General features: G+C 59.5%; 2 protein-coding genes across 2 annotated transcripts; both read right to left on the bottom strand.

Moving 5' to 3' along the window:
• Positions 1-1,770: 1,770 nt before the first annotated feature.
• LOC104065391 (protein-glutamine gamma-glutamyltransferase K) lies at positions 1,771-16,045 on the bottom strand. Its single transcript, XM_054053169.1, has 15 exons — positions 16,021-16,045; positions 13,541-13,760; positions 12,266-12,445; positions 10,832-11,110; positions 9,632-9,750; positions 8,967-9,074; positions 7,349-7,523; positions 6,485-6,623; positions 6,295-6,398; positions 5,795-5,883; positions 5,535-5,688; positions 4,149-4,427; positions 3,630-3,790; positions 2,872-3,008; positions 1,771-2,012 (listed from the first exon to the last, which is right to left on the bottom strand). The coding sequence occupies exons 2-15, from the start codon at positions 13,755-13,757 to the stop codon at positions 1,772-1,774; spliced, it is 2,382 nt and encodes a 793-aa protein (XP_053909144.1). The 5' UTR covers positions 13,758-13,760; positions 16,021-16,045; the 3' UTR covers position 1,771.
• Positions 16,046-16,965: 920 nt separating this feature from the next.
• Positions 16,966-25,406, bottom strand: LOC128850163 (geranylgeranyl transferase type-2 subunit alpha-like). Its single transcript, XM_054053151.1, has 16 exons — positions 25,356-25,406; positions 24,224-24,325; positions 23,247-23,362; positions 22,698-22,864; positions 22,101-22,262; positions 21,622-21,705; positions 20,968-21,050; positions 20,744-20,848; positions 20,298-20,397; positions 20,145-20,196; positions 19,391-19,479; positions 19,203-19,291; positions 18,893-19,006; positions 18,360-18,473; positions 18,013-18,100; positions 16,966-17,403 (listed from the first exon to the last, which is right to left on the bottom strand). Exons 1-16 carry the CDS (start codon positions 25,356-25,358, stop codon positions 17,264-17,266), a joined length of 1,608 nt encoding a protein of 535 aa, XP_053909126.1. The 5' UTR covers positions 25,359-25,406; the 3' UTR covers positions 16,966-17,263.
• Positions 25,407-25,457: the final 51 nt, after the last annotated feature.

Below are 25,457 nucleotides of genomic sequence, written 5' to 3'. Positions count from 1 at the left end.
TGCCTCCTGGGGCTCTCTACGGGGCTCCTGGGGACTCTGGGAGCCTCCTGGGGCTCTCTACAGTGCCCCAGGGCATTCTGGGAGCCTCCTGGGGCTCTCTACAATGCCCCAGGGCATTCTGGGAGCCTCCTGCGGCTGTCTACAGTGCCCCAGGGCATTCTGGGAGCCTCCTAGGGCTCTCTACGGGGCTCCCGGGGACTCTGGGAGCCTCCTGGGGCTCTCTACAATGCCCCAGGGCATTCTGGGAGCCTCCTGGGGCTCTCTACAGGGTTCCAGGGGACTCTGGGAGCGTCCTGGGGCTCTCTACAGGGCTCCCGGGGACTCTGGGAGCATCCTGGGGCTCTCTACAATGCCCCAGGGCATTCTGGGAGCCTCCTGGGGCTCTCTACGGGGCTCCCGGGGACTCTGGGAGCCTCTTGGGATTCTCTACAGTGCCCCAGGGCATTCTGGGAGCCTCCTGGGGCGCTCTACAGGGCTCCCGGGGACTCTGGGAGCCTCCTGGGGCTCTCTACAGTGCCCCAGGGCATTCTGGGAGCCTCCTGAGGCTCTCTACGGGGCTCCCGGCGACTCTGGGAGCCTCCTGGTGCTCTCTACAGTGCCCCAGGGCATTCTGGGAACCTCCTGGGGCTCTCTACAGGGCTCCCGGGGACTCTGGGATCTTCCTGGGGCTCTCTACAGTGCCCCAGGGCATTCTGGGAGCCTCCTGGGGCTCTCTACAGGGCTCCCGGGGACTCTGGGATCTTCCTGGGGCTCTCTACAGTGCCCCAGGGCATTCTGGGAGCCTCCTGGGGCTCTCTACAGTGCCCGTGGGGATTCTGGGAGGCTCCTGGGGCTCTCTACATTGCCCCAGGGCATTCTGGGAGCCTCCTGGGGCTCTCTACAGTGCCCCAGGGCATTCTGGGAGCCTCCTGGGGCTCTCTACAGTGCCCGTGGGGATTCTGGGAGGCTCCTGGGGCTCTCTACATTGCCCCAGGGTATTCTGGGATTTTCCTGGGGCTCTCTACAGTGCCCCAGGGCATTCTGGGAGGCTCTAGAGCCCCATGGGACAACTTGAAGTTCTTCCAGGACCCATCTGGGACCTCCAGGACCCCTCTGGCACAGCTCTGGAGACCCTCAGGACCCTTCTAAAGGGTTAACGGTTCTCCAGGGGCTTTAGAGGGGTCCTGGAAGGCCTTAAAGGGGTCCCAGGGGGGGCTCTTGAGGTGCCCACTGTCCCCCCCAGTTCTCCCAGTTCCCCCAGTAACAACATGAGACGCTGGTCCCAGCATGGCTTTTATTAATGGGGGGGAGGGGGAGTGAACCAGTGCTCCCAGTCACCCTCCCAGTGCTCCCAGTAGACCCCCAAATGTGATCACGCTGCCCCCCGTTACCCTCCCAGTGCTCCCAGTCTCTCTCCCAGTGCCCCCAGTCCTCCTCCCAGTGCCCCCAGTCTCTCTCCCAGTGCCCCCAGTCCTCCTCCCAGTGCCCCCAGTCTCTCTCCCAGTGCCCCCAGTCTCTCTCCCAGTGCCTCCAGTCCTCCTCCCAGTGCCGCCAGTCCTCCTCCCTGTGCTCCCAGTCCTCCTCCCAGTGCCCCCAGTCTCTCTCCCAGTGCCCCAGTCCTCCTCCCAGTGCCCCCAGTCTCTCTCCCAGTGCCCCCAGTCCCTTCCAGCTGCCCCAAATGCTCCTCCCAGTGCCTCCAGTCCCCCTCCCAGTGCTCCCAGTGCCTCCATTACCTTTCCCAGTCCCCCCCAATCCCCCTCCCAGTGCTCCCAGTCCCCCCCAGTTGCCCCCATCACCCCCCGGTGCTGCCGGCATTGGTGGCCCCACGGCGCCTCCCCCTCCTGCGGCCTCGGGAGGTGGCGCCGCCGTCGTTCCCAGTGCTCCCAGTTGGATCGGGCGCTACGTCCAGTTGGAGGGCGCCGTGAAGGGTCGCCAGTCGAGGACTTTCCAGAGCGGCCGCCAAGCGTCGGAGACCGGGACGGAGAGGAACCACCGGCTGACGAAGCCGAACCGTCTGCCCCGGTCCCACCGGCCTGGGGGACACTGGGGGTCACCGAGGGGCCATCGGGGGTCACGTGACGTCATATGGGGTCAGGGGGGTCAATGGGGGTCAGTGGGGGGCATGGAGGACCATCAAGGATCACAGAGGTCCACAGGGGTCATATACGGTCAGCAGGGAGTCACGTGACGTCATATGGAGTCAGGGGGGTCAATGGGAGTCATGGGGGTCAGTGGGGGGCATGGAGGACCATGGGATTATGGAGAACCATGGAGGACCATCAAGGGTCACAGAGAACATCAAGAGTCATGGAGGTCCGCAGGGGTCATATAGGGTCAGCAGGGGGGTCACATGACGTCATATGGAGTCGGGGGGGGTCAATGGGAGTCATGGGGGTCAGTGGGGGGCATGGAGGACTATGGGATCACAGAGGACCATGGAGGACCATCAAGGGTCACAGAGGACATCAAGAGTCATGGAGGTCTGCAGGGGTCATATAAGGTCACCAGGGGGTCACGTGACATCATATGGAGTCAGGGGGGTCAATGGGAGTCATGGGGGTCAGTGGGGGGCATGGAGGACTATGGGATCACGGAGGACCATGGAGGACCATCAAGGGTCACAGAGGACATCAAGAGTCATGGAGGTCCGCAGGGGTCATATAGGGTCACCAGGGGGGTCACGTGACGTCATATGGAGTCAGGGGGGTCAATGGGAGTCATGAGGGTCAGCGGGGGTCATGGAGGACCATGGGATTATGGAGAACCATGGAGGACCATCAAGGGTCACAGAGGACCAAGGGGGTCACGGAGGTTCATAGGGGTCATGGGAAGCCCTCCTGGGTCACCGGTGTGTCCCACCCCCACCCCTGGTGCCCCCCACCACGTCCTCACCCGATCTGGATGGGTTTGGGGCAGGAGATGCCGGCGCCCTCCATGCGCAGAGTGGCTCCGCTCAACGTGTCCGGCAGAGGGTTCTGGAAAACCACCTGCACCGGTGTCTCCTGACCCACCACGGCCGCTGCCAACAGCTGCACGAGAGGAGACCCTTGTGGTGGGACCTCCCCTCAGGCCTGACCTGGAGATCCCCACAGACCACACCAAGTCCCACCCGAGAGGATCCAAATGTCCTGGAGGACCTGGAGGGTCCTGGAGAGCCCAGGTCTATCCTGGAGAACTCAAGGGTCCTGGAGAACCCAGATCTATCCTGGAGAATCGAAGGGTCCCGGAGAACCCAGACCCATTCTGGAGGTCCTGGAGGACCCTCAACCCATTCTTGATGACCCATTCCGGAGGAACCCAAGGCTCCTGCAGGTCCCAGATCCATCCCGGAGGAACCCAGACCACCAAGGTCCCATCCTAGAGGTCAACCCCATCCCCGATGACCCCAGCTCCATCCTGGAGAATCCAAATGTCCTGGAGGACCCCAATCCTAAAAGATCCAAGTGTGTCCTGGAGGACTCAAGTCCTATCCTGGAAGCTCCCAGACCCGTCTTGGAGGATCCAAGGGTCTCCCGGTGGTCCTGAAGGAACCCAGACCTATCTTTGAGGACCGCAGACCCATCTCCAAGTGCTCCGGAGAACCCAAGACCCATCCTTGATGAACACAGCCCCATCTTGGAGGACACGGAGATCCCCAGGAGGTCCCTCACCGTCAGGGTGAGCTCAGGCGAGTGCAGTCGGACCCGCAACTCCTTGGCCACCACTTGTCCCGTCTCCTCCACAGCGCCGGCAGCCGTCAGCTTCAGGGCGTCCTGGTCGCCCACGTGGGGGCCGTACTCAGAGTACGGCACCGCCATGGTCACTGTCTCCTCTGGAGAAGACACAGTGGCATCAGGGACACCCAGATCCCAGGATCTTGACGGGATCCCACGGTTCTTGGCCACTAATGTCCACCTGGAGAACCCTGGTGGCCACCAATCCCTCGGCAAAGGGAAGAACGTGAGAGCAATGGGGGTTCTGGGAAGGGGTCCCCACATCTGGAGGGGGTTCCGTGGACCTCAGGACCTCCCAGATCTGGGGTGGGATCCGGATATCTCGACCGGATCCATGGCTCTTGGCCACCAATCTCCACCTCTGGGCAACCTGGTGGCCACGAATCCCTCGGCGAGAGGAGGAATGAGGTGGAACCAAAGATCTCGGGGTGGGGTTGTGGAGGTCCTGGGCCTCACCTTGCCCCGGTGGCACCGCGCGGCGGTGTTGCTCCTGGCGGAAGGCGGCGCCAGCGACGCCGGTGTAGCGGACGGCGCAGAGCGAGAGGCGGAGGAGAAGAGTCCGTGGCTCCAAGCCCTCGTTCTTGGCCACCACCCGCAGCTCCAACTCGGCACCGGCCACCGTAGGACCCGTCCCCAGCGTCACCGATACCTCTCCCGTGGATGGTGACCCCCGGTTGCGGGGCCGGGAGCCGTGGGATGTGGCGGTGGAGACGGCGCGACGTTCCTCCTCCGAGCCTGGGGGCAATAAGGGGTCAATGGGTCAAGGGTGGGGGTCAATGGGCCAAGGGTTGGGGTCAATGGGTCTTGAGGGCCAAGGCTTGAGGTCAACGGGTCAATGGGATGGGGTCAATGGGCCAAGGGTTGGGGTCAATGGGTGTTGAGAACCAAGAGTTGAGGTCAATGGGTCAAGGGTTGAGGTCGATGGGTCAGGGCTGGTGTCCATGTCTTGGGGTCCACAGTCAAGGGTTGGTGTCCACGGCCAAGGTCCAGGGGTCAAGGCTGGGGTTGATGGATCAAGGGCTGCAGTTCATGGGTCAACATTGGGGGTCAATGGGTCAACACTGGGGTCAATGAGTCAACATTGGGGTCAATGGGTCAATGTTGGGGGTCAATGGGTCAATGTTGGGGGTCAATGGGTCAACATTGGGGTCAATGGGTCAACGTTGGGGGTCAATGGGTCAACGTTGGGGTCGATGGGTCAACGTTGTGGCCCATGGGTCAACGTTGGGCGTCAATGGGTCAACGTTGGGCGTCAATGGGTCAACGTTGTGGCCAATGGGTCAACGTTGTGGCCCATGGGTCAATGTTGGGGGTCAATGGGTCAACGTTGTGGCCAATGGGTCAACGTTGGGCGTCAATGGGTCAACATTGGGGTCAATGGGTCAACGTTGGGGGTCAATGAGTCAACATTGGGGCCAATGGGTCAACGTTGGGGGACAATGGGTCAATGTTGGGGGTCAATGGGTCAACATTGGGGTCAATGGGTCAACGTTGGGGTCGATGGATCAACGTTGGGGGTCAATGGGTCAACGTTGGGCGTCAATGAGTCAACATTGGGGTCAATGGGTCAACGTTGGGGGTCAATGGGTCAACGTTGGGCGTCAATGGGTCAACGTTGGGCGTCAATGAGTCAACATTGGGGGTCAATGGGTCAACGTTGGGGTCGATGGATCAACATTGGGGTCGATGGATCAACGTTGGGGGTCAATGGGTCAACGTTGGGCGTCAATGGGTCAACGTTGGGGTCAATGGGTCAACGTTGGGGGTCAATGGGTCAACGTTGGGGTTGAGAGGCCAAGGGGTGGTGCCCACGGTTCGGGGGGCGGTGGGGTGGGGTCGTACCCTCGGGGTGTTTGTATTGGTGGGTGACGTCCACGCGGGCGCCCGACCCCGCGCCCAAAGTGCTGATGCGGCGCCCGATGGCCCCTTCCTCCACGTGCACCACGGCGAAGGCCCCGCTGGGCTGCCGCTGCCAGTAGACCTTGTCGCTGTTCACCTGTGGCCACGCCCCCCCTCATTAACATCGATTAATCCCTTATTTGCATAAATCACCCTTCATTTGCATAGAACGACGCCCCCTCCACCCCCTCGTTAGTGCCCACCTCGGCGAAGACAAAGGGGGTGTCGTACTTGAGGAAGACTTCGCCATTCTTCACCGCCGTCACCGAGCAAGGGCCGCAGCAGAACAGACCTACAGGACCAGTATAGACCAGTAGGAACCAGTACAGACCAGTACAGGCCAGTAGGAACCAGTACAGACCAGTAGGATCTATTGTGAGACCATCACATGGACCATCGCTGAGTGTCCACGGTGTCTCTCCCCTCTTTCTTTGGCCACCAACCTCCCCCTCCTCCCATTATAGACCAGTACAGACCAGTAGGAACCAGTACAAGCCAGTATAGGCCAGTAGGAACCAGTACCAACCAGTACAGGCCAGTAGGAACCAGTACAGACCAGTAGGATCTATTGTGAGACCATCACATGGACCATCGCTGAGTGCCCACAGCGGCTCCTCCCTCTCCGACCACCCTTCCCTCAACATTCCCAACATCTCCCAGTATAAACCAGTATAAACCAGTATAAACCAGTATAAACCAGTACCGCTGCTGGTCTCCTGGGGGGTGGCGTCCACCACCTGCCACCCATCGTAGCCATCGGGGAGGTCCGGGCGCTTCATCCAACAGTCATTCCACACATGGAAGTTCCTATTTCAGGGGGGGACACACAAACTCCAGTATAAACCAGTCCAAACCAGCCGAGCAGACCAGTAGAAACCAGTATAAACCAGTACCAGACGGAGTCGGTGTTGAGGCGCTCCAGGGGCCGCATGTTCTCGTCGAAGTAGATGTCGGTGGTGAGGGAGACGTCGGTGTCGTGCGCGGAGTTGTAGTTGGTGACGGTGCGGGTGGGGAGGCCCAGGCAGCGCAGCACTGTGGGCACCAGTATAAACCAGTATGAACCAGTAAGAACCAGTACGGACCGCTACAGGTCACTATCAAAGCGCCTCTCTCTCAGGGTTGACTCAGCTCTCTGGGAGGGGCTCCTCTCTGCCTCCCAGTGACCCCCGGGGGACCCCTTCCCAGTACAAACCAGGCCAGTATAAACCAGTGTAAACCAGTACAGACCAGTATAAACCAGTATAGACCAGTATAAAACCAGTTCAAGCCATCATCAAAGCCTGGTCTTTCAGAGTCGACTCTCCATGAAGGGCTCCCCTCTGCCTCCCAGTGACGCCTTCCCAGTACAAACCAGTCTGTCACTAGGCTAGGCCAGTATAAACCAGTCCAGGCCAGTATAAACCAGTCTAATCCAGTATAAACTCGTAGAGACCAGTATAAACCAGTCCAGACCAGTATGAATTAGTGCAAGCCATTATCTTTCAGGGTTGACTCCTTTCAACGTGAGGGGCTCCTCGCTGCCTCCCAGTGACCCCTTCCCAGTCTAAACCAGTTTGTCACTAAGCCAGGCCGGTATACACCAGTCCAGACCAGTAAGAAACCAGTATAAACCAATATGGACTCTCTCCTCTTCCACCCACCTTCCCACCCTCAATGGTGACTCCATTGACCTCCCAACGGCTCCTGGAGGTGCTGAGACCCTCCTCAACGGACACCAGGGCTGGGACCAGTCCAAACCAGTACAAACCAGTACAAACCAGTAGTCATGACGCCGGCAAAGACCCAGCACTGTCCGTAGCGCACGGGGGCGCCCGAGGCGTGGTAGGAGCGCAGGATGTCCACGGAACCGGCCCAGGCCGAGGGGTTGGTGCCTTGGCCGTACTCGCCCGTCCAGTTGCCCACCAGGACCCCATTGTCATCCAAGGAGTTCACCTGAGACCCCCCCAAAACCCCAGAGTTTCACCCCAAAAAGGCAGACGGGGCCACCAGGAGCCAACGGTGGCCACCAGGAGCCAACGGTGGCCACCAGGAGCCAACAGAGCTCTGGTGGACCCCCAAAACCCAACGTTTCACACCTAAAGGTCATCAAAACCCAACGTTTTGCCCCAAAACCCAATGTTTCATGTCCCAAACTCATCAAAAACCAACGTTTCGCCCCAAAACCCAACGTTACACCCCTAAAAGTCATCAAACCACAACGTTTCACCCCAAAACCCAACAGTTCATGTCCCAAACTCATCAAAATCCAACCTTTCACCCCTAAACCCCAACGTTTTACACCTAAAAGTCATCAAAATCCAACTTTTCAACCCAAAACCCAATATTTCATGTCCCAAACTCATCAAAAACCAACGTTTCACACCCAAAAGTCATCAAAATCCAATGTTTCACCCCTAAAACCCAACGTTTCACACCTAAAAGTCATCAAAACCCAACGGTTCACCCCAAAACCCAACAGTTCATGTCCCAAACTCATCAAAATCCAACGTTTCACACCTAAAAGTCATCAAAATCCAACCTTTCACCCCAAACCCCAACATTTCATGTCCCAAACTCATCAAAATCCAACATTTCACACCTAAAAGTCGTCAAAACCCAACATTTCACCCCTAAAACCCAATGTTTCACACCTAAAAGTCATCAAAACCCAACTTTTCACCCCAAAACCCCAACATTTCATGTCCCAAACTCATCAAAATCCAACGTTTCACACTTAAAACTCATCAAAACCCAACATTTCACCCCTAAACCCCAACATTTTACACCTAAAAGTCATCAAAACCCAACCTTTCACTCCTAAAACCCAATGTTTCACACCTAAAAGTCATCAAACCCCAACGTTTCACCCCAAAACCCAATGTTTCACCCCTAAAAGTCATCAAAATCCAACCTTTCACCCCAAAAACCCAACGTTTCACACCTAAAAGTCATCAAAACCCAACATTTCACCCCAAAACCCAACACTTCATGCCCCAAACTCATCAAAACCCAACGTTTCACCCCAAAAACCCAACGTTTCACACCTAAAAGTCATCAAAACCCAACGTTTTGCCCCAAAACCCCAACATTTCACACCCAAAACTCATCAAAACCCAACGGTTCACCCCAAAACCCCAACATTTCACACCCAAAACTCATCAAAACCCAACGTTTCGCCCCAAAACCCCAACGTTTCACACCCAAAACTCATCAAAACCCAACGGTTCACCCCAAAACCCCAACATTTCACACCCAGAACTCATCAAAACCCAACGGTTCGCCCCAAAACCCCAACATTTCACACCCAAAACTCATCAAAACCCAACGGTTCGCCCCAAAACCCCAACATTTCACCCCAAAACTCATCAAAACCCAACGGTTCACCCCAAAACCCACCATGGCGGAGATGACGCGGGACACCATCACGGGGTCTCCTCGGGCGCTGTGGGGCATCCCTCGGCGGTCCAGGATGTAGAGGCAGGCGTCCAGCACCCCCGGGTCAAACTGGGAGGACCCCCAAGATCCCCCCCAAAACTCAACTTTTCACCCCAAAACCTCCACTTTTCACTCCAAACCTCCCCAAATTCCACCAAACTCCACCATTTTGGGGGGTTTCTCCTCATGATGCTTTTGGGGAACCACCACGCACTCGGGGATCTCCTTTGTCTTTGGCATCAATTCAGCCAGTTTTGGGGTTCCACCTCCCATTTTTGGGGTCCCACCTCCCATATTTGGCCCAAACCCTCTCATTTCGGGGTCCAACCTCCACATTTTGGGGTCCAACCTCCCATTTTGAGGTCCTACCTCCCATTTGTTGGTCCAATCACCCCTTTTTAAGGTCCCACCTCCCATTTTTGGGGTCCCACCTCCCATATTTGGGGTCCCACCTCCCATATTTGGGGTCCCACCTCCCATTTTTGGCCCCAAACCTCTACATTTTGGGGTCCAACCTCCCCATTTCTCACCCAAATTCTTGGGGTCCCACCACGTTTGGGGCCAATTCAACCCTTTTTGGGGGCGATCCACCCGTTTTTTTGGGGTGCTCCTGGGTTTTGAGGTACCTGCCCGTAGTTCCAGGCGCGCTCGGAGATTTGGTTCTCGGTGCCGTAGAAGATGCGTCCACTCTCGTTAAGGACATACTCGTTAAGGTCGTTCGTCTCCTCCATGTAGACCTGGTCATCTGCAGGGGGACACAATGGGTGGACCCCCAAAATTCATCTTGAGAACCTCCAAAAACCTTCGGAACCTCACCCTGAGAAGACCCAAAACGACCTCAATTCACCCCAAGAAGACCCAAAATGACCTCAATTCACCCCAAACCTTCAGAACCTCACCCCGAGGAGCCCCAAAATGACCTCAATTCACCCCGAGAAGACCCAAAATGACCTCAATTCACCCCAAGAAGCCCCAAAATGACCTCAATTCACCCCGAGGAGCCCCAAAATGACCTCAATTCACCCCAAGAAGCCCCAAAATGACCTCAATTCACCCCAAACCTTCAGAACCTCACCCCGAGGAGCCCCCAAATGACCTCAATTCACCCCAAACCTTCAGAACCTCACCCCGAGGAGCCCCAAAATGACCTCAATTCACCCCGAGAAGACCCAAAATGACCTCAATTCACCCCAAACCTTCAGAACCTCACCCCGAGGAGCCCCCAAACGACCTCAATTCACCCCAAGAAGACCCAAAATGACCTCAATTCACCCCGAGGAGCCCCAAAATGACCTCAATTCACCCCGAGAAGCCCCAAAATGACCTCCATTCACCCCAAGCCTTCAGAACCTCACCCCGAGGAGCCCCCAAACGACCTCAATTCACCCCAAGAAGACCCAAAATGACCTCAATTCACCCCAAACCTTCAGAACCTCACCCCGAGAAGCCCCAAAATGACCTCAATTCACCCCAAGAAGACCCAAAATGACCTCAATTCACCCCGAGGAGCCCCAAAATGACCTCAATTCACCCCAAGAAGTCCCAAAATGACCTCAATTCACCCCAAACCTTCAGAACCTCACCCCGAGGAGCCCCAAAATGACCTCAATTCACCCCAAGAAGACCCAAAATGACCTCAATTCACCCCAAACCTTCAGAACCTCACCCCGAGGAGCCCCAAAACCACATAAATTGACCCAAATCGCCCAAATCGTGAGGTTTGGGCTCCATAACGTGAGGGTTTGGCCCCAAAACGTTGGGGTTTGACCCCCAAAAGGAGGTGTTTTGGCCCCAAAAGGAGGTGTTTTGGCCCCAAAGTGTCTCACCGGGGCACCACGGGTTGAAGAGGAGGTAGAAATCGTTGGCGTCGTCAAAGGGGGCGGCGAAGGATCCGGCGCGGGTTCGGCTCTTGAGGCTGAGGTGGTAACGTCCGATGGGGGCGTCAGGAGGTGCGGCCAGAGCGAGGCTGAGGGCGTGGCCACCCGGAAGCCCCGCCCCTTCCTCAGGCTCCACCCCTTCCTCGCGTTCCGCCGTCCAACCGGTGGCCGAGGTCTCGCCCAAGGGGATGAGGACGTGGGTGCCTTTGGCCACCTGCGGGTTGGGGCCTGGAGAAAGGGTGGTGGGGACATCATCAGCCAACGCTGTGAGGTCACCGACCCCTCCGTGTGACGTCATCGAGTGGGTCACATGGCGGCCTGGCCACCACGGAGGTCATCGAGTGCATGGGCGTCATCGGAACGGTTGACGTCACCGTCACCATCGACGTCATTGAAGCACTACAGTCGTCATGGAACCCATTGAGGTCATGGAACCCCTTGAGATCATGGGACCCATTGAGGTCATGGGACCCATTGAGGTCATGGGACCCATTGAGATCATGGAACCCACCGAGATCATGGAACCCGTGTAGATCATGGGACCCATTGAGGTCATGGGACCCATTGAGGTCATGGAACCCATTGAGGTCATGGAACCCATTGAGATCATGGAACCCACTGAGGTCATGGAACCCATTGAGATCATGGAACCCATTGAGGTCATGGAACCCATTGAGATCATGGAACCCATTGAGATCATGGAACCCATTGAGGTCATGGAACCCATTGAGGTCATGGAACCCATTGAGATCATGGAACCCATTGAGATCATGGAACCCATTGAGGTCATGGAACCCATTGAGATCATGGAACCCATTGAGATCATGGGACCCCTTGAGGTCATGGGACCCATTGAGATCATGGAACCCATTGAGGTCATGGAACCCATTGAGGTCATGGAACCCATTGAGGTCATGGAACCCACTGAGATCATGGAACCCGTGGACATCATGGAACCCCTTGAGGACATGGGACCCACTGAGATCATGGAACCCATTGGCCTCATGGAACCCATTGAGGTCATGGAACCCATTGGCCTCATTGTCCCCATTGACCTCATGGAACCCATTGAAGCCATTAAGGTCATGGAACCCATTGAGATCATCACCGTTGACGTCATTGAACGCATTGATGTCATCGTCCCCATTGAAATCATAGCCCCCAGCCCCTAATTAGCGCCCCCAGCCCCTAATTAGCATCTCCAACCTTAATTAATGCTCTCCAGCCCCGATTTTCACCCCTCCAGCCCCTAATTAGTGGTCCCCCAGCTCCCAATTAGCGCCTCCAACCCTAATCAATGCCCTCCAGCCCCGATTCTCCCCCCCCCCGACCCGGCCCCTAATTAGCTCCCCGCCTGCTAATTAGCGCTAATTAGCGCCTCACCGAGGGTGAGCTCGACGCAGAGCTCGTCGTCGTCGGGGTCGAAGGGCCGAGGGAGGAGGACGCGGAGCCCGAAGCGTTGTCCACGGCGCAGGACGGGGCGAGAGGCGTCGAATTCCGCCGTGTGGTGAGCGTCGCGGTCCGACCTCGAGGCCACCACCAAGCCCCGAGGCACCAGGAGACCTGCGAGGAGGAGAAGAAGGCCTTTATCCCACCCGGAATGAGCCAAATCCTCCTGAATTCAACCCAAAGGCCAACCTTGGCTTGAAAGGACCCCAAAATGAGGTGGTTTGGACCCAAAAGGAGAAGGTTTGGACCCAAAAGGAGAAGGTTTGGACCCGAAAGGAGAAGGTTTGGACCAAAAGGAGAAGGTTTGGACCCAAAAGGAGAAGGTTTGGACCAAAAGGAGAAGGTTTGGACCCAAAAGGAGAAGGTTTGGACCCAAACGGAGAAGGTTTGGACCCAAAAGGAGAAGGTTTGGACCAAAAGGAGAAGGTTTGGACCAAAAGGAGAAGGTTTGGACCCAAACGGAGAAGGTTTGGACCCAAACGGAGAAGGTTTGGACCAAAAGGAGAAGGTTTGGACCAAAAGGAGAAGGTTTGGACCCAAAAGAAGAAGGTTTGAACCCAAAAGGAGAAGGTTTGGACCCAAAAGGAGAAGGTTTGGACCCAAACGGAGAAGGTTTGGACCCAAAAGAAGAAGGTTTGAACCCAAAAGGAGAAGGTTTGGACCCAAAAGGAGAAGGTTTGGACCAAAAGGAGAAGATTTGGACTCAGAAGGAGAAGATTTTTCACCCCAAATCCCCCTTCTTCCCCCCAAACCCTCCCTTTTCCCCCCAAATCCCCCCTTTTCCACCCCAAATCCCCCCCTTTTTCCCCCCAAATCCCCCCTTTTTCCCCCCAAATCCCCCCTTTTCACCCCAAATCCCCCTTTATCCCCCCAAATCCCCCCTTTCCCCCCCAAATCCCCCCTTTTCCCCCCAAATCCCCCTTTTCCCCCCCAAATCTCCCCTTTTCACCCCCAAATCCCCCCTTTTTCCCCCCAAATCCCCCCTTTTCCCCCCCAAATCCCCCTTTTTCCCCCAAAATCCCCCCTTTTTCCCCCCCAAATCCCCCCTTTTTCCCCCCAAATCCCCCCTTTTCCCCCCAAATTCCCCCTTTTCCCCCCCAAATCCCCCCTTTTCACCTCAAATCCCCCCTTTTCACCCCCAAATCCCCCTTTTTTCCCCCCAAATCCCCCCTTTTCCCCCCCAAATCCCCCCTTTAACCCCGTACGGACCGGGCCGGGGGGGCTGTGGGGGGCGTCTCCCCGGGATTTCTCCGGGCGGAGGGTCCCAATCGCGCTTGCGACGTCGGCAGCAGCCGCAGCAGCCGCCGAGGCGGCGCCAGAACCCGCGTGGCGGCGGTCGTGGGGCACGAGAGGACCTCTCTGTCCGCGGGCGGAGGCTCGCGCCCGCCCAGCGCCCCGCGTCCAGGCGTGGGTCGGCCTCCGGCATGGCCTGCGGGGACCAGGGACACCAGTATGGACCAGTACGGACCAGTACGGGGCGCTGGGAGGCGGTAGGAAGCGGTACGGGGCCGCCATGGCCTTCAGGAACCGCGCGGTGATGCCTTCAGAGCGTTCCCAGTATGACCAGTATGGACTGGTAGAGGTCGTTCTACGTCAATACTGGGCTCTAAAGACCAGTATGGACCAGTAGATACCATTCAAGACCAGTATGGACTCATAGGCACCAGTATAGACCAGTAAGAGAGAGAAGGAACCAGTAGGAACCACCAAAACCTGTCGGAATGGCCCATTAGTTCCTTCAAAGCCTTCCCAGTATGGACCAGTAGAGATTGTTAGAGACCAGTATGGACCAGTAGACATCATTGAAGACCAGTAGGAACCCATAGACACCAGTACAGACCAGTAAGAAGAAAAGAAAACCAGTAGGAACCACCATGAACCCACCAAGACCTTCCAGAAGGGCTCATTTATCCCTTCCCAGTATGACCAGTAAAGCCAGTATGGGCAGCAGAGCTCGTTAAAGACCAGTACAGACCCATAAAGACCAGCATGGACCAGTAAGAGAGACAGGAGACCAGTAGGAACCAGCATAAACCAGTAACCCCTCCCAGTATGGCCCACTAACCCCTCCCAGCCTCCCAGTAAGGCCCAGTAACCCCCCCAGTCCTTCCCAGTAAGGTCCAGTAACCCCTCCCAGCCCCCCAGTACGACCCAGTAACCCCTCCCAGCCTCCCAGTATGGCCCAGTAACCCTTTCCAGGCTCCCAGTATAGCCCAGTAACCCCCCAGTCCTTCCCAGTATGGCCCAGTAACCCCTCCCAGCCTCCCAGTGTGGCCCAGTAACTCCCAGTACAGCCCAGTAACCCCTCCCAGGCTCCCAGTATGGCCCAGTCTTCCTCTTGCTTCCTCCAGTAACCCCCCCAGTCCCTCCCAGTATAGCCCAGTAACCCCCCAGTACGGCCCAGTAACCCCTCCCAGCCTCCCAGAACAGCCCAGTAACTCCCAGTACAGCCCAGTAACCCCTCCCAGCCTCCCAGTATGGCCCAGTCTTCCTCTTGCTTCTTCCAGTAACCCCCCAGTCCCTCCCAGTATAGCCCAGTAACCTCCCAGTCCCTCCCAGTATAGCCAAGTAACCCCCCAGTACGGCCCAGTAACCCCTCCCAGCCCCCCAGTACCCCCCCAGTAACCCCTCCCAGCACCCCCAGTACGGCCCAGTAACCCCTCCCAGCACCCCCAGTACGGCCCAGTAACCCCTCCCAGCCTCCCAGTACAACCCAGTCCCTCCCAGTATAGCCCAGTAACCCCACCCAGGTTCCCAGTACAGCCCAGCAACCCCTTCCAGGCTCCCAGTATGGCCCAGTAACCCCTCCCAGGCTCCCAGTATGGCCCAGTCTTCCTCTTGCTTCCTCCAGTAACCCCCCCAGTCCCTCCCAGTATAGCCCAGTAACCCCCCAGTATGGCCCAGTAACCCCTCCCAGGCTCCCAGTCCGGCCCAGTCCCCTCCCAGTCCTTCCCATTCTGCCTCCGTAGCCTCTCCCAGTCCGTCCCAGTCCGTCCCAGTGACGCGCCCGCGGCGCCCAGGCCTGCCCGAGCAGCTCCCAGTCCGACCAGTTCCCCCAGTCTGCCCAGTTCCCCCCCCCCGCCAGAGCTCCCACCGCTCCTCGGAGCCCTCCCAGTACCCCTAGTGCTCCCAGTAACTCCAGTTACCCCCTGCCCAGTTCTCTCGGGAACCACAGTGTTCCCAGTTGGCCCCTCCCAGTGCTCCCAGTACCGCCAGTTATGCCCTCCCAGTAACCCCTCCCAGTGCTCCCAGTAACCCCAGTTCCCCCCTCCTTACCTTCCCACTCTTTCCAGTTTGCCCAGTAACCCCCTCTCAGTGCTCCCAGTAACCTCAGTTCCCCCCTCCTTACCTTCCCACTCCTTCCAGTTTGCCCAGTAACCCCTCCCAGTGCTCCCAGTAACTCCAGTTCCCCCCTCCTTACCTTCCTACTGCTCCCAGTTTGCCCAGTAACCCCCTCCCAGTGCTCCCAGTAACCCCAGTTCCCCCCTCCTTACCTTCCCACTTCTTCCAGTTTGCCCAGTAACCCCTCCCAGTGCTCCCAGTAACCCCAGTTCCCCCCTCCTTACCTTCCCACTCTTTCCAGTTTGCCCAGTAACCCCCTCCCAGTGCTCCCAGTAACCTCAGTTCCCCCCTCCTTACTCTCCCAGTGCTCCCAGTTTGCCCAGTAACCCCAGTTTCCCCCTCCTTACCTTCCCAGTGCTCCCAGTTTGCCCAATAACCCCCTCCCAGTAACCCCAGTTCCCCCTTTCAGCTGCCCCATTGCCCTCTCCCAGTGCTCCCAGTACCTCCCAGTGCTCTCAATGCCCTGAACTCACTGGTGCCGGGAAACCGGGGGGGCGGGGTCAAGGAAGGGGCGGAGTCAACGCTGGCCACGCCCCCTATTGCCCCACACTTGGGGGGGGGGGCAATGGCTCACTATGTGGCAATGGGTGTCTATGGGGTGAGGCAATGGCTCACTATGTGGCAATGGCTGCCTATGGGGTGGGTAATGGCTCACTATGTGGCAAAGGGAGCCTATGGGGTTGGTAATGGCTCACTATGTGGCAATGGGTCTATGGGGTGGGTAATGGCTCACTATGTGGCAATGGATCACTTTTTGGCAAGGCTGCCGTGGGGCGAGGTGTGGGGCAGGGAGAACGGGTCCTCCTGGTCCCACCCAGCTGTGGCGCAAGCGGGTGACGCTTTGGGGTTTGGCTCTGATGAGGCAACTGGGAGGGACTGGGAGGGGACTGGGAGCACCGGTTTGATGAAGTGGGGGTGGACCCCCCCCCCCCGGTCACAGCCCCCCCCGAACCCCATTCATAAACCCAAACCCCCACTCACTTCCCAGTCCCTCCCAGTGCCCTCGCTCCTCTCCCAGTGCCTCCCAGTCCTCTCACTTCTCTCCCAGTCCCTCCCAGTGCCCCCATTCCCCCTCTCAGGCCCCCCCCAGTTCCTCCCATTGCCCCCATTCCCCCACCCAGTGCCTCCCAGTCCTCCCACTTCTCTCCCAGTGCCCCCATTTCCCCTCCCAACCCCTCCCAGTTCCTCCCAGTCCCCCCATTCCCCCTCCCAGTCCCCCCCTTCCCTCATTGCCCCCTCCCAGTCCCTCCCATTCATACATCTGCCTCATTCAAACCCTTTATTGACCGCCGAGGGGGCGTGGTCAAGAAAAGGGGGCGTAGCCAAGAGATAAAGTTAACCCATGGGGAAGGGGCGTGGCCAGCGCTGTAAAGGGGCTCAATAGGAAAGGGGGCGTGGCCAAAAGCCAGGTATGGGCTAGCCGTAAGGGGGCGTGGCCAAGAGAAAGGGGGCGTGGCCAAGACGATGAATGGAGCTGTGGGGGAAAGGGGGTGGGGCCAACACGGGCAATAGGGGTAAAGGGGCGTGGCCAAAAGGAGATAAATAAGGGTCCAAGTGCCCCCCCCCCGCCCCTTCCCCCCAATATTCTAATCAGGCAATGGTGACGCCCGGGAGGATGTGGGCGAGGCTGGAGGTGACCTGGGGGTGGGCGGCCATGGCGGTGGCGTCCAGGCGGAGGCGGGCGAGGCGCGGGCAGGCGGCCAGCGGGGCTAGCGAGGGGAGGGTGATGGCTACCAGGGGAGGGGTCAAGGAAGCCACATCCTGAGGAGCCACGGACCTCCCAGTACCTCCAGTCCCCCTCCCAGTACCTCCCAGTGACCCCAGTCCCCCTCCCAGTACCTCCAGTCCCCTTCCCAGTACCTCCCAGTGCCCCCAGTCCCCCTCCCAGTACCTCCAGTCCCCCTCCCAGTACCTCCAGTCCCCTTCCCAGTACCTCCCAGTGACCCCAGTCCCCTTCCCAGTACCTCCAGTCCCCCTCCCAGTGCCCCCAGTCTCCCTCCCAGCCCCCCCAGTCCCTCCCAGCACCCTCAATACCCCGCCCAGTCCCCCTCCCAGTGCCCCCAGTCCCCCTCCCAGCCCCCCGAATCCCCCTCCCAATCCCTCCCAGCACCCCATTTCCCTTCCCAGCGCCCCCAGTCCACCCCCTCAGTCCCTCTCAGCACCCTCAATACCCCTCCCAGTCCCTCCCAGCCCCCCCGATCCCCCTCCCAGTCCCTCCCAGTGCCCCCAGTCCCCCTCCCAGCCCTCCCAATGCCCCTCCCAATCCCTCCCAGCACCCCATTCCCCTTCCCAGACCCCCTCCCAGTCCCTCCCAGTGCCCCCAGTTGCCCCCCGGATACGGTTCCCTTCCAGGTTCAGCTCCTCCAGGCAGGGCAGTGGGGGGAACCCTCGCAGCGAGGTGATGGCATTGTGTGACGCATCCAGCACCTGGAGGGGGGGGGGGGGTCGGGGAGGAACGGGACACAAAGCGAGGAGTGGGGGACCTCCAAAAAAAACCCCTGGAGACCCCCCCAAAACCTTCTGCCCCACTCAATGCTCTTATTCCCCCCCAAACCCCTCTATTCCCCCCCCCAAACCCCTATAATCTCACCCCAAATGCTCCTATTCCCTCCTCAAACCCCCTCTAATCCCCCCCAAACCCCCTCTGATCTCCCCCAAAACCTCCGTGCCCCCTCCAGCCCCACACCTTGAGGCGCCGCATGGCCCCCAAGTTAGGGGGCAGAGCCCTCAGGCGGTTCCCGCTCACGTCCAGCTCCGTCACCAGCGCCAAACGCTCCGGCAGTGCCAGCACCGACAGAGCCTGGAGGGGGAAGAAGGGCAAGGAAAGGGTTAAAGGGCAAGGAGGGGGCAATGGGGGTCTATGGGCTGGGCAATGGCTCACTATGTGGCAAAGGGAAAGTCTATGGGGTGGGCAATGGCTCACTATGTGGCAATGGGAGCCTATGGGGTGGGTAATGGCTCACTATGTGGCAATGGGGGTCTATGGGGTGGGCAATGGCTCACTATGTGGCAATGGGGGTCTATGGGGTGGGCAATGGCTCACTATGTGGCAATGGGGGTCTATGGGGTTGGTAATGGCTCACTATGCGGCAAAGGGAGCCTATGAGGGTTGGGAATGGCTCACTATGTGGCAATGGGAGCCTATGAGGGTTGGGAATGGCTCACTATATGGCAAAGAGATCAAACCCTTAAGGCCCTCCCACCTCCAGCCCCACACACCTTCCTTTGAAGGCAGAGTCTGCCCTGCTGGGTCTCAGCCCGGAGCAGCCCCAGGGCCACCTCGGCCCGCGAGGCCACGTCAGCCACAAAGCCGCCCCGCAGCGGGTCCGCCTCCTGGGGGAGGCCCACGGCCAGTTAGACACAACCAGTTTGACCAGTAACCCCCCTCCCAGTAACCTCAGGTTGCCCCCTTCCCGACCTCCCACCCCTCCCAGTAACCTCAGTTCCACACTCCCCAGCCTCCCACCCCTCCCAGTACCCCTTCGCGTCCTCTCCCAGTTGCCCCAGTTCCTCCCAGTGCCATCCTCACCTGCAGCGCTCGCAGGCAGCGCCGGATCTCGTCCTCATGCGCCAGCGGATCCAGCACGGAGAGGAGCAGCACCAGGGTCAGAAGGCAGCCTGGGAGCCCAAAACAGATCCAGGAGGAATCTGTCCGGGGGGATCCTAGGATCTGGGGGTCCAGGGGGATCCTGGATTTGGGGGGGGATGAGCCCCAACCTCGGCTCTGCGGCTCCAGATCCAGCAGCTCCCGGCACGTCCCCACCAGCTCCTCCAGGACCTCTGGGTCGGTCACACCAACCTCGGGCCTAAGGGGTGAGCAATGGATCACTATTTGGCAGTGGGATGAGATAATGGCTCACTATGTGGCAAAGGGGGCCCTATGGGGCGGGATAACGGCTCACTATGTGGCAAAGAGGCCCTATGGGGCAGGATAATGGCTCACTATGTGGCAAATGGGGCCCTATGGGGCGGGATAATGGCTCACTATGTGGCAAATGGGGCCCTATGGGGCAGGATAATGGCTCACTATGTGGCAAAGGGGGGTCCAAGGGATGAGATAATGGCTCACTATGTGGCAAAGACGGCCCTATGGGGCGGGATAATGGTTCACTATGTGGCAAAGAGGCCCTATGGGGCGGGATAATGGCTCACTATGTGGCAAAGAGGCCCTATGGGGCGGGATAATGGCTCACTATGTGGCAAAGAGGCCCTATGGGGCGGGATAATGGCTCACTATGTGGCAAAGAGGCCCTATGGGGCGGGATAATGGCTCACTATGTGGCAAAGGGGGGTCCAAGGGATGAGATAATGGCTCACTATGTGGCAAAGAGGGCCCTATGGGCTGGGCAATAGCTCACTATTTGGCAGAGCGCCTACTGGGGTATTGAAAGAAGAGGCAGAACCTCACTCTGATTAACATAGCGTGGCTTAATTGCAACAGCCAAACTTAACGAGGAGGGGAGGGGCTTACCAGAAGAGCTCCCGCAACACGATTGACTCCTGCCACCAGGCCTCGTCCTCATCTGGGAAGATACGCGTGGGGTTAAGGCAGGATAGGGTTAAAAAGAGGTGTGGCTTGTGTAAAAGGGGCGTGGTTTGTGTAAAAGGGGGCGTGGCTTCTTACCTGCTTGCAGCGTCACCTCATGGTGGGCAGGGCCGGGTTCCCAGGTGACACGGATGTGGAGGCTGGAGGGCGGAGAAGGGTCCGGAGGGAGGTCCCAGAGCTGTAGGATTCATTAAGGAACGTTCCAGAATGGAGACACCCCAACCTCCTGTCTCACAGCCCCCTCTGCCACATAGTGAGCCATTCACCCACCCCATCGACCGCTGCCTTGCCACATAGTGAGCCATTACCAACCCCATAGGCCCCCCTTTGCCACATAGTGAGCCATTACCCACCCCATAGGCCCTCCATTGCCACATAGTGAGCCATTAACCACTCCATAGACCCCCCCATTGCCACATAGTGAGCCATTGTCCACCCCATAGGCCCCCCTTTGCCACACAGTGAGCCATTCCGCACCCCACAGGCTCTGTCCCTTGTCCCCAAGCCCCGTCCCCTCCAGGTACCCAGGTGAGGCCGGGGCGAGGCCACCCCTCCCCAGAGCGCCACGTCGTCCCCTCCACGGTGGAGCCGTTCAGTGTCACCGACAGCGCTGACTGTCCCGATCCCACCTGTGGGAAGCGTGGGGTCAGGGGGACCCCCAGGGCTTTGGCCTGGGGTGGGGGGGAGACAGGGACAGAAGGCTTTTTGGGGGACACACACACACACGTGGATGGAGATCCGGGCTCACCAGGACTGGGCGGGAGAAGACGGCTGCCAAGGTCGCATCCTCACGGTTGACGTAAAGGCAAAGGATCCTCGGTGGAGGAGAAGCTGTTGGGAAGCAGCCAGAGAGGCTTGGGGGGAGACCCAGAGGGGTTTGAGGGAGATCCAGAGGGGTTTGGGAGGCACCCAGAGGGGTTTGGGGAGGATCTAAGGGCGGTTGGGGGGATCCAGAGGGGTTTGGGGGGCATCCAGAGGGGCTTGGGGGCATCTGGAGAGGTTTGGGGGGCATCCAGAGGGGCTTGGGGGGGACCCAGAGGGGCTTGGGGGGGATCTAGGGGTGGTTGGGGGGATCCAGAGGGGTTTGGGGGGCATCCAGAGGGGCTTGGGGGGGACCCAGAGGGGTTTGGGGGGGACCTAGGGGCGGTTGGGGGGATCCAGAGGGGTTTGGGGGGCATCCAGAGGGGTTTAGGGGGGACCCAGAGGGGCTTGGGGTGGATCTAGGGGCGGTGGGGGGGATCCAGAGGGGTTTGGTGGGCATCCAGAGGGGCTTGGGGGCATCTGGAGAGGTTTGGGGGGCATCTGGAGGGGTTTGGGGGGATTTGGGGGGGATATAAAGGGGTTGGGAGGCATCCAAAGGGGTTTGGGGGGGACCCAGGGGGGTTTGGGGGGGCAGCCGTACCCCGAGAGAGGATGCAGCGCAGGTAAACCCAAGCGCTTTGGTCGTTGGGGTCGGTGAAGACTGCGTTCTGCACCAGCTCCAGCTCTAAGGGGGGGCGCAAAAGGGGGAGTCGGGGTGGCGGGGGGACCCGGCGGTTTTCGGGGAGACCCAGGGGGGTTTTGGGGGGGCAGAAAGAGAGAGGGGAACCAAAATGGGGCGGAACTGAAGTGCAGGGGTGCGGGGAAGTGATTGCAGGGGGCACCGAGGCACCTGGGGGGCAGGAAAGGAGGGGGCACCGGGGCAAAGGTGCCTCCCAGTTCCCTCCCAGTCCCTGTATTCTCCCTCCCAGCTCCTCCAGTCCATCCCAGTTCCCCTCCAGTCCCTCCCAGTGCCCCCCACACCCTTCCCAGTGCTCCCATTCCCCCTCTCAGTCCCTCCCAGTGCCCCTCATACCCTTCCCAGTGCCCCCCATACCCTTCCCAGTCCCTCCCAGTGCTCACCATGCCGCAAGCGGCCCGTTTCCAGTTTGCCCAGTAAGCGCCCGCGGTGGTGCCAGGCAGAGAAGTTGGAGAAGTCGCGGGCGAGGAGCTCAGCGGCAAACGCCAGTTCGGCTTCAGCGTCCTCAGCGCCCGCCAGCGCTCGCCGGTGCTCCCAGGCATGGACTGGGGACACCAGTAACCACCAGTTACAAACCAGTAACCCCCCCAATAAAACCAGTAAAACTTCTCATCTCTAAACCCCACTCCCAGTACAAACCAGTAACCTTCAGAACCAAAAAAGGCCACTTGCGGTACAAACCAGCCCCCAGTCCCCCTCCCAGCACACCCCAGTGCCTCCATTCCACCTCCCAGTCCCTCCCAGTCTCTCCCAGTCCCTCCCAGCACTCCCATTCCCCATTACCACACAGCGAACCATCACCCACTCCACAGACCTCCCTTTGCCACATAGTGAGCCATTACTCACCCCATAGACCCCCTTTTGCCACATAGTGAGCCATTACCCACCCCATAGACCTCCCCCTGCCACATAGTGATCCCCGGCCCCTCCCAGTGCCTCCCAGTGCCTCCCAGTGCCTCCCAGTGCCTCCCAGTGCTCACAGTTGCGCGGGTCGGCTCCCAGTAGGCGCTCGCAGAGCCGTCGCTCGCCGGGGATCGGGGACGGGGGGGGAGCCCGTGCCAGGACCCAGGCACGGTGATGCCAGGCGCCGTACGACTTGGGGTTCACCGCCAGGCACGTCCCAGCGAACGCCAGCTCCGACTGCACCCTGCCAACCAGTATAAACCAGTTACAAACCAGTACAGACCAACAAACAGCAAAACAAATCAGTATACGTCAACGTGGCCGAGTAGAGAACAGTGCCTCCCCTTTTCTGCCCAGTACAGACCAATTTAGACCAGTATAAATTAGTACAGACCACCCCACTCCCCACCAGTGCCCCCATTTCCCCTCCCAGTTCCTCCCAGTACCCCAATTCTCCCTCCCAGTCGCTCCCAGTGCCCCTATTCCCACTCCCAGTGCCCCCATTCCCACTCCCAGTGCCCCCATTCCCCCTCTCAGTCCCTCCCAGTGCCCCTGTCCCCTTCCCAGTGCCCCCAGTCCCCCTTCCCAGTGTCCCCAGTCCCCCTTCCCAGTGCTCGCAGTCTCACCAGTCCTCAGACTGGGCGGGCAGGGCTCTCCGGCGCAGGTTCCAGCACGTCCCCACGTCGGGGTTTGCCGCCAGCACGGCGCCCGTCAGCGCCAGCACCTCGTCCGGCGGCGCCTCCTGCGGGCAACAAAGGGGTTAACGGGCAGGGGGAACCCCCTCCCAGTTCAAACCAGTAACCCTCCTCACCCCCCCCCCCCCGACCCCTCCCAGTTCAAACCAGTAACACTCCTTGCGCCACCTTGATTGGTAGCGCCTCGTGCCATCCCGGCTAACAAAGGGTTAAAGGCCAAGGGGTGGGCAACAAGGGGTTAAAGAGCTCCCAGTTCAAACCAGTAACCCTCCTCACCCCAAAAAGCTCGTCCCAGTTCAAACCAGTAACCCTCCTCACCCCAAAAAAGCCCCTCCCAGTTCAAACCAGTAACCCTTCTCGCCCCCGAAAACCCTCTCCTGGTTCAAACCAGTAACCCTCCTCACCCCAAAATCCCTCTCCCAGTTCAAACCAGTAACCCTCATCGCCCCAAAAAACACCTTCCAGTACTTCCCAGTACCGCCCAGCATCCCCAGTCCCCCTCCCAGTGCCCCCCAGCTCCAGTTCAGTCTCTCCCAGTGCCGCCCAGTCCCCTCCCAGTCTCTCAGTGACCCTCGTTTCCCCTCCCAGCGTCCCCCAGTCCCCCTCTACCCCCTCCCAGTCACTCCCAGTGCCCCCATTTCCCCTCCCAGTCTTCCCCAGTCCCCCTCTAGCCCCCTCCCAGTTGCTCCCAGTGTGCCCCAGTCCCCTCCCAGTGCCCCTATTTCCCTTCCCAGTTGCTCCCAGTTCCCCCCCAGTCCCTTCACAGTGCCACTATGTCCGCCCAATCCTGCCTACCTTGCCTTCAACTCCTTCCCAGTACCTCCCAGTGCTTCCCAGTATCCTTGTGTGTCCCTCAGTCACTCCCAGTGCCCCCATTCCCCTTCCCAGTCCCTCCCAGTATGGGGTACCTTGCCCAGCAAGGTGGTCATGGCCGACCGGTAAAGCCGAAGCTTCTCCTCTCGCTGCCGGCGGCGAGCGGCGTCCGGCGAGCGCACCTTCAGCCGTCCGTGCTGGATGGGACTGGGGGTTACTGGGAGGCACTGGGGGGCACTGGGAGGGGGCTGGGGGGGACAGAGCGGCACTGGGAGGCACTGGGAAGGGATTGGCTGGGAAGTAGGGAGGACTAAAGGAGACATAGGGGCACTGGGACAGACTGGGAGGGGACTGGGAGAGACTGGGGGGGGGATTCGGGGGGTCAGAGGGGCACTGGGAGGTACTGGGAGGAATTGGGAGGCACTGGGAAGGGACTGAAGAGACACTAGAGAGGATTGGGGGGACTGGGGCGCACTGGGACAGACTGGGAGGGTACTGGGAGGGGATTGGAGGGGACACAGGGATACTGGTAGGGACTGGGGGGGAACTGGGAAGCATTGCGATGGACTGAGGGGGAATTGGGGGCACTGGGGGGCAACTGGGAGGAACTGGAATGCACTGAGGGGGAACAGGAGGGTACTGAGAGGGGCTGGGGGGGAACTGGGGAGGACTGGGATGAACTGGGAGGCACTGGGAGGGAGCTGAGAGGCACTGCGGTGGAATTGGGGGAGCACTGGGGGGAACTGGGATGTACTGGTGGGGGAACTGGGACGAACTGAAGGGCACTGAGAGGGACTGGGGGGGAACCCGAGGAGCACTGGGGTGAACTGGGAGGCACTGGGATGGACTGGGGGAATAGGGCAGCACTGGGATGTACTGGTGGGAACTGGGATGTACTGGTGGGGGAACTGGGACGAACTGAAGGGCACTGAGAGGGACTGGGGGGGAACCCGAGGAGCACTGGGGTGAACTGGGAGGCACTGGGATGGACTGGGGGGAATAGGGGGGCACTGGGATGAACTGAGGGGGAACTGGGATGTACTGGTGGGAACTGGGATGTACTGGTGGGGGAACTGGGACGAACTGAAGAGCACTGAGAGGGACTGGGGGGGAACCCGAGGAGCACTGGGGTGAACTGGGAGGCACTGGGATGGACTGGGAGGGGAACTGAGAGGAACTGAGGGGGTGTCTGGGGGGAACTGGGCGGGGCACGAGGCGCTCCCTCACCATAGCGGCAGCTCCGGGCTCTCCGGTAGCGGAACCGGAAGCGGAAGTGGGGCGGGGTTGGCGGGGGGAAATGGGCGGGGCTATGCGGGCGCGTTGCATGCT

The sequence above is a fragment of the Cuculus canorus genome, chromosome 39, assembly GCF_017976375.1.
Source record: "Cuculus canorus isolate bCucCan1 chromosome 39, bCucCan1.pri, whole genome shotgun sequence".
Classification (NCBI taxonomy): Eukaryota; Metazoa; Chordata; class Aves; order Cuculiformes; family Cuculidae; genus Cuculus; species Cuculus canorus.
Note: the sequence above shows the minus strand (reverse complement) of the source record. Positions and strands in the feature narration are given on the sequence as shown.

What these genes read in the sequence shown, in the direction of transcription:
- LOC128850163 (XM_054053151.1), bottom strand. An exon ending in TCTTCTCCCGCCCAGTCCTG is followed by an intron (nt 20,849 to 20,967) that starts GTGAGCCCGGAT and finishes CGCTTCCCACAG; the next exon opens with GTGGGATCGGGACAGTCAGC. An exon ending in GTGTTGCGGGAGCTCTTCTG is followed by an intron (nt 19,480 to 20,144) that starts GTAAGCCCCTCC and finishes CTCACCCCTTAG; the next exon opens with GCCCGAGGTTGGTGTGACCG.
- LOC104065391 (XM_054053169.1), bottom strand. Translation starts at nt 13,757, where the DNA reads ATGCCGGAGGCCGACCCACGCCTGGACGCGGGGCGCTGGGCGGGCGCG. An exon ending in CTGCGTCGAGCTCACCCTCG is followed by an intron (nt 11,111 to 12,265) that starts GTGAGGCGCTAA and finishes CCCTTTCTCCAG; the next exon opens with GCCCCAACCCGCAGGTGGCC. An exon ending in CCCAAACCCATCCAGATCGG is followed by an intron (nt 2,013 to 2,871) that starts GTGAGGACGTGG and finishes AGTGTCCCCCAG; the next exon opens with GCCGGTGGGACCGGGGCAGA.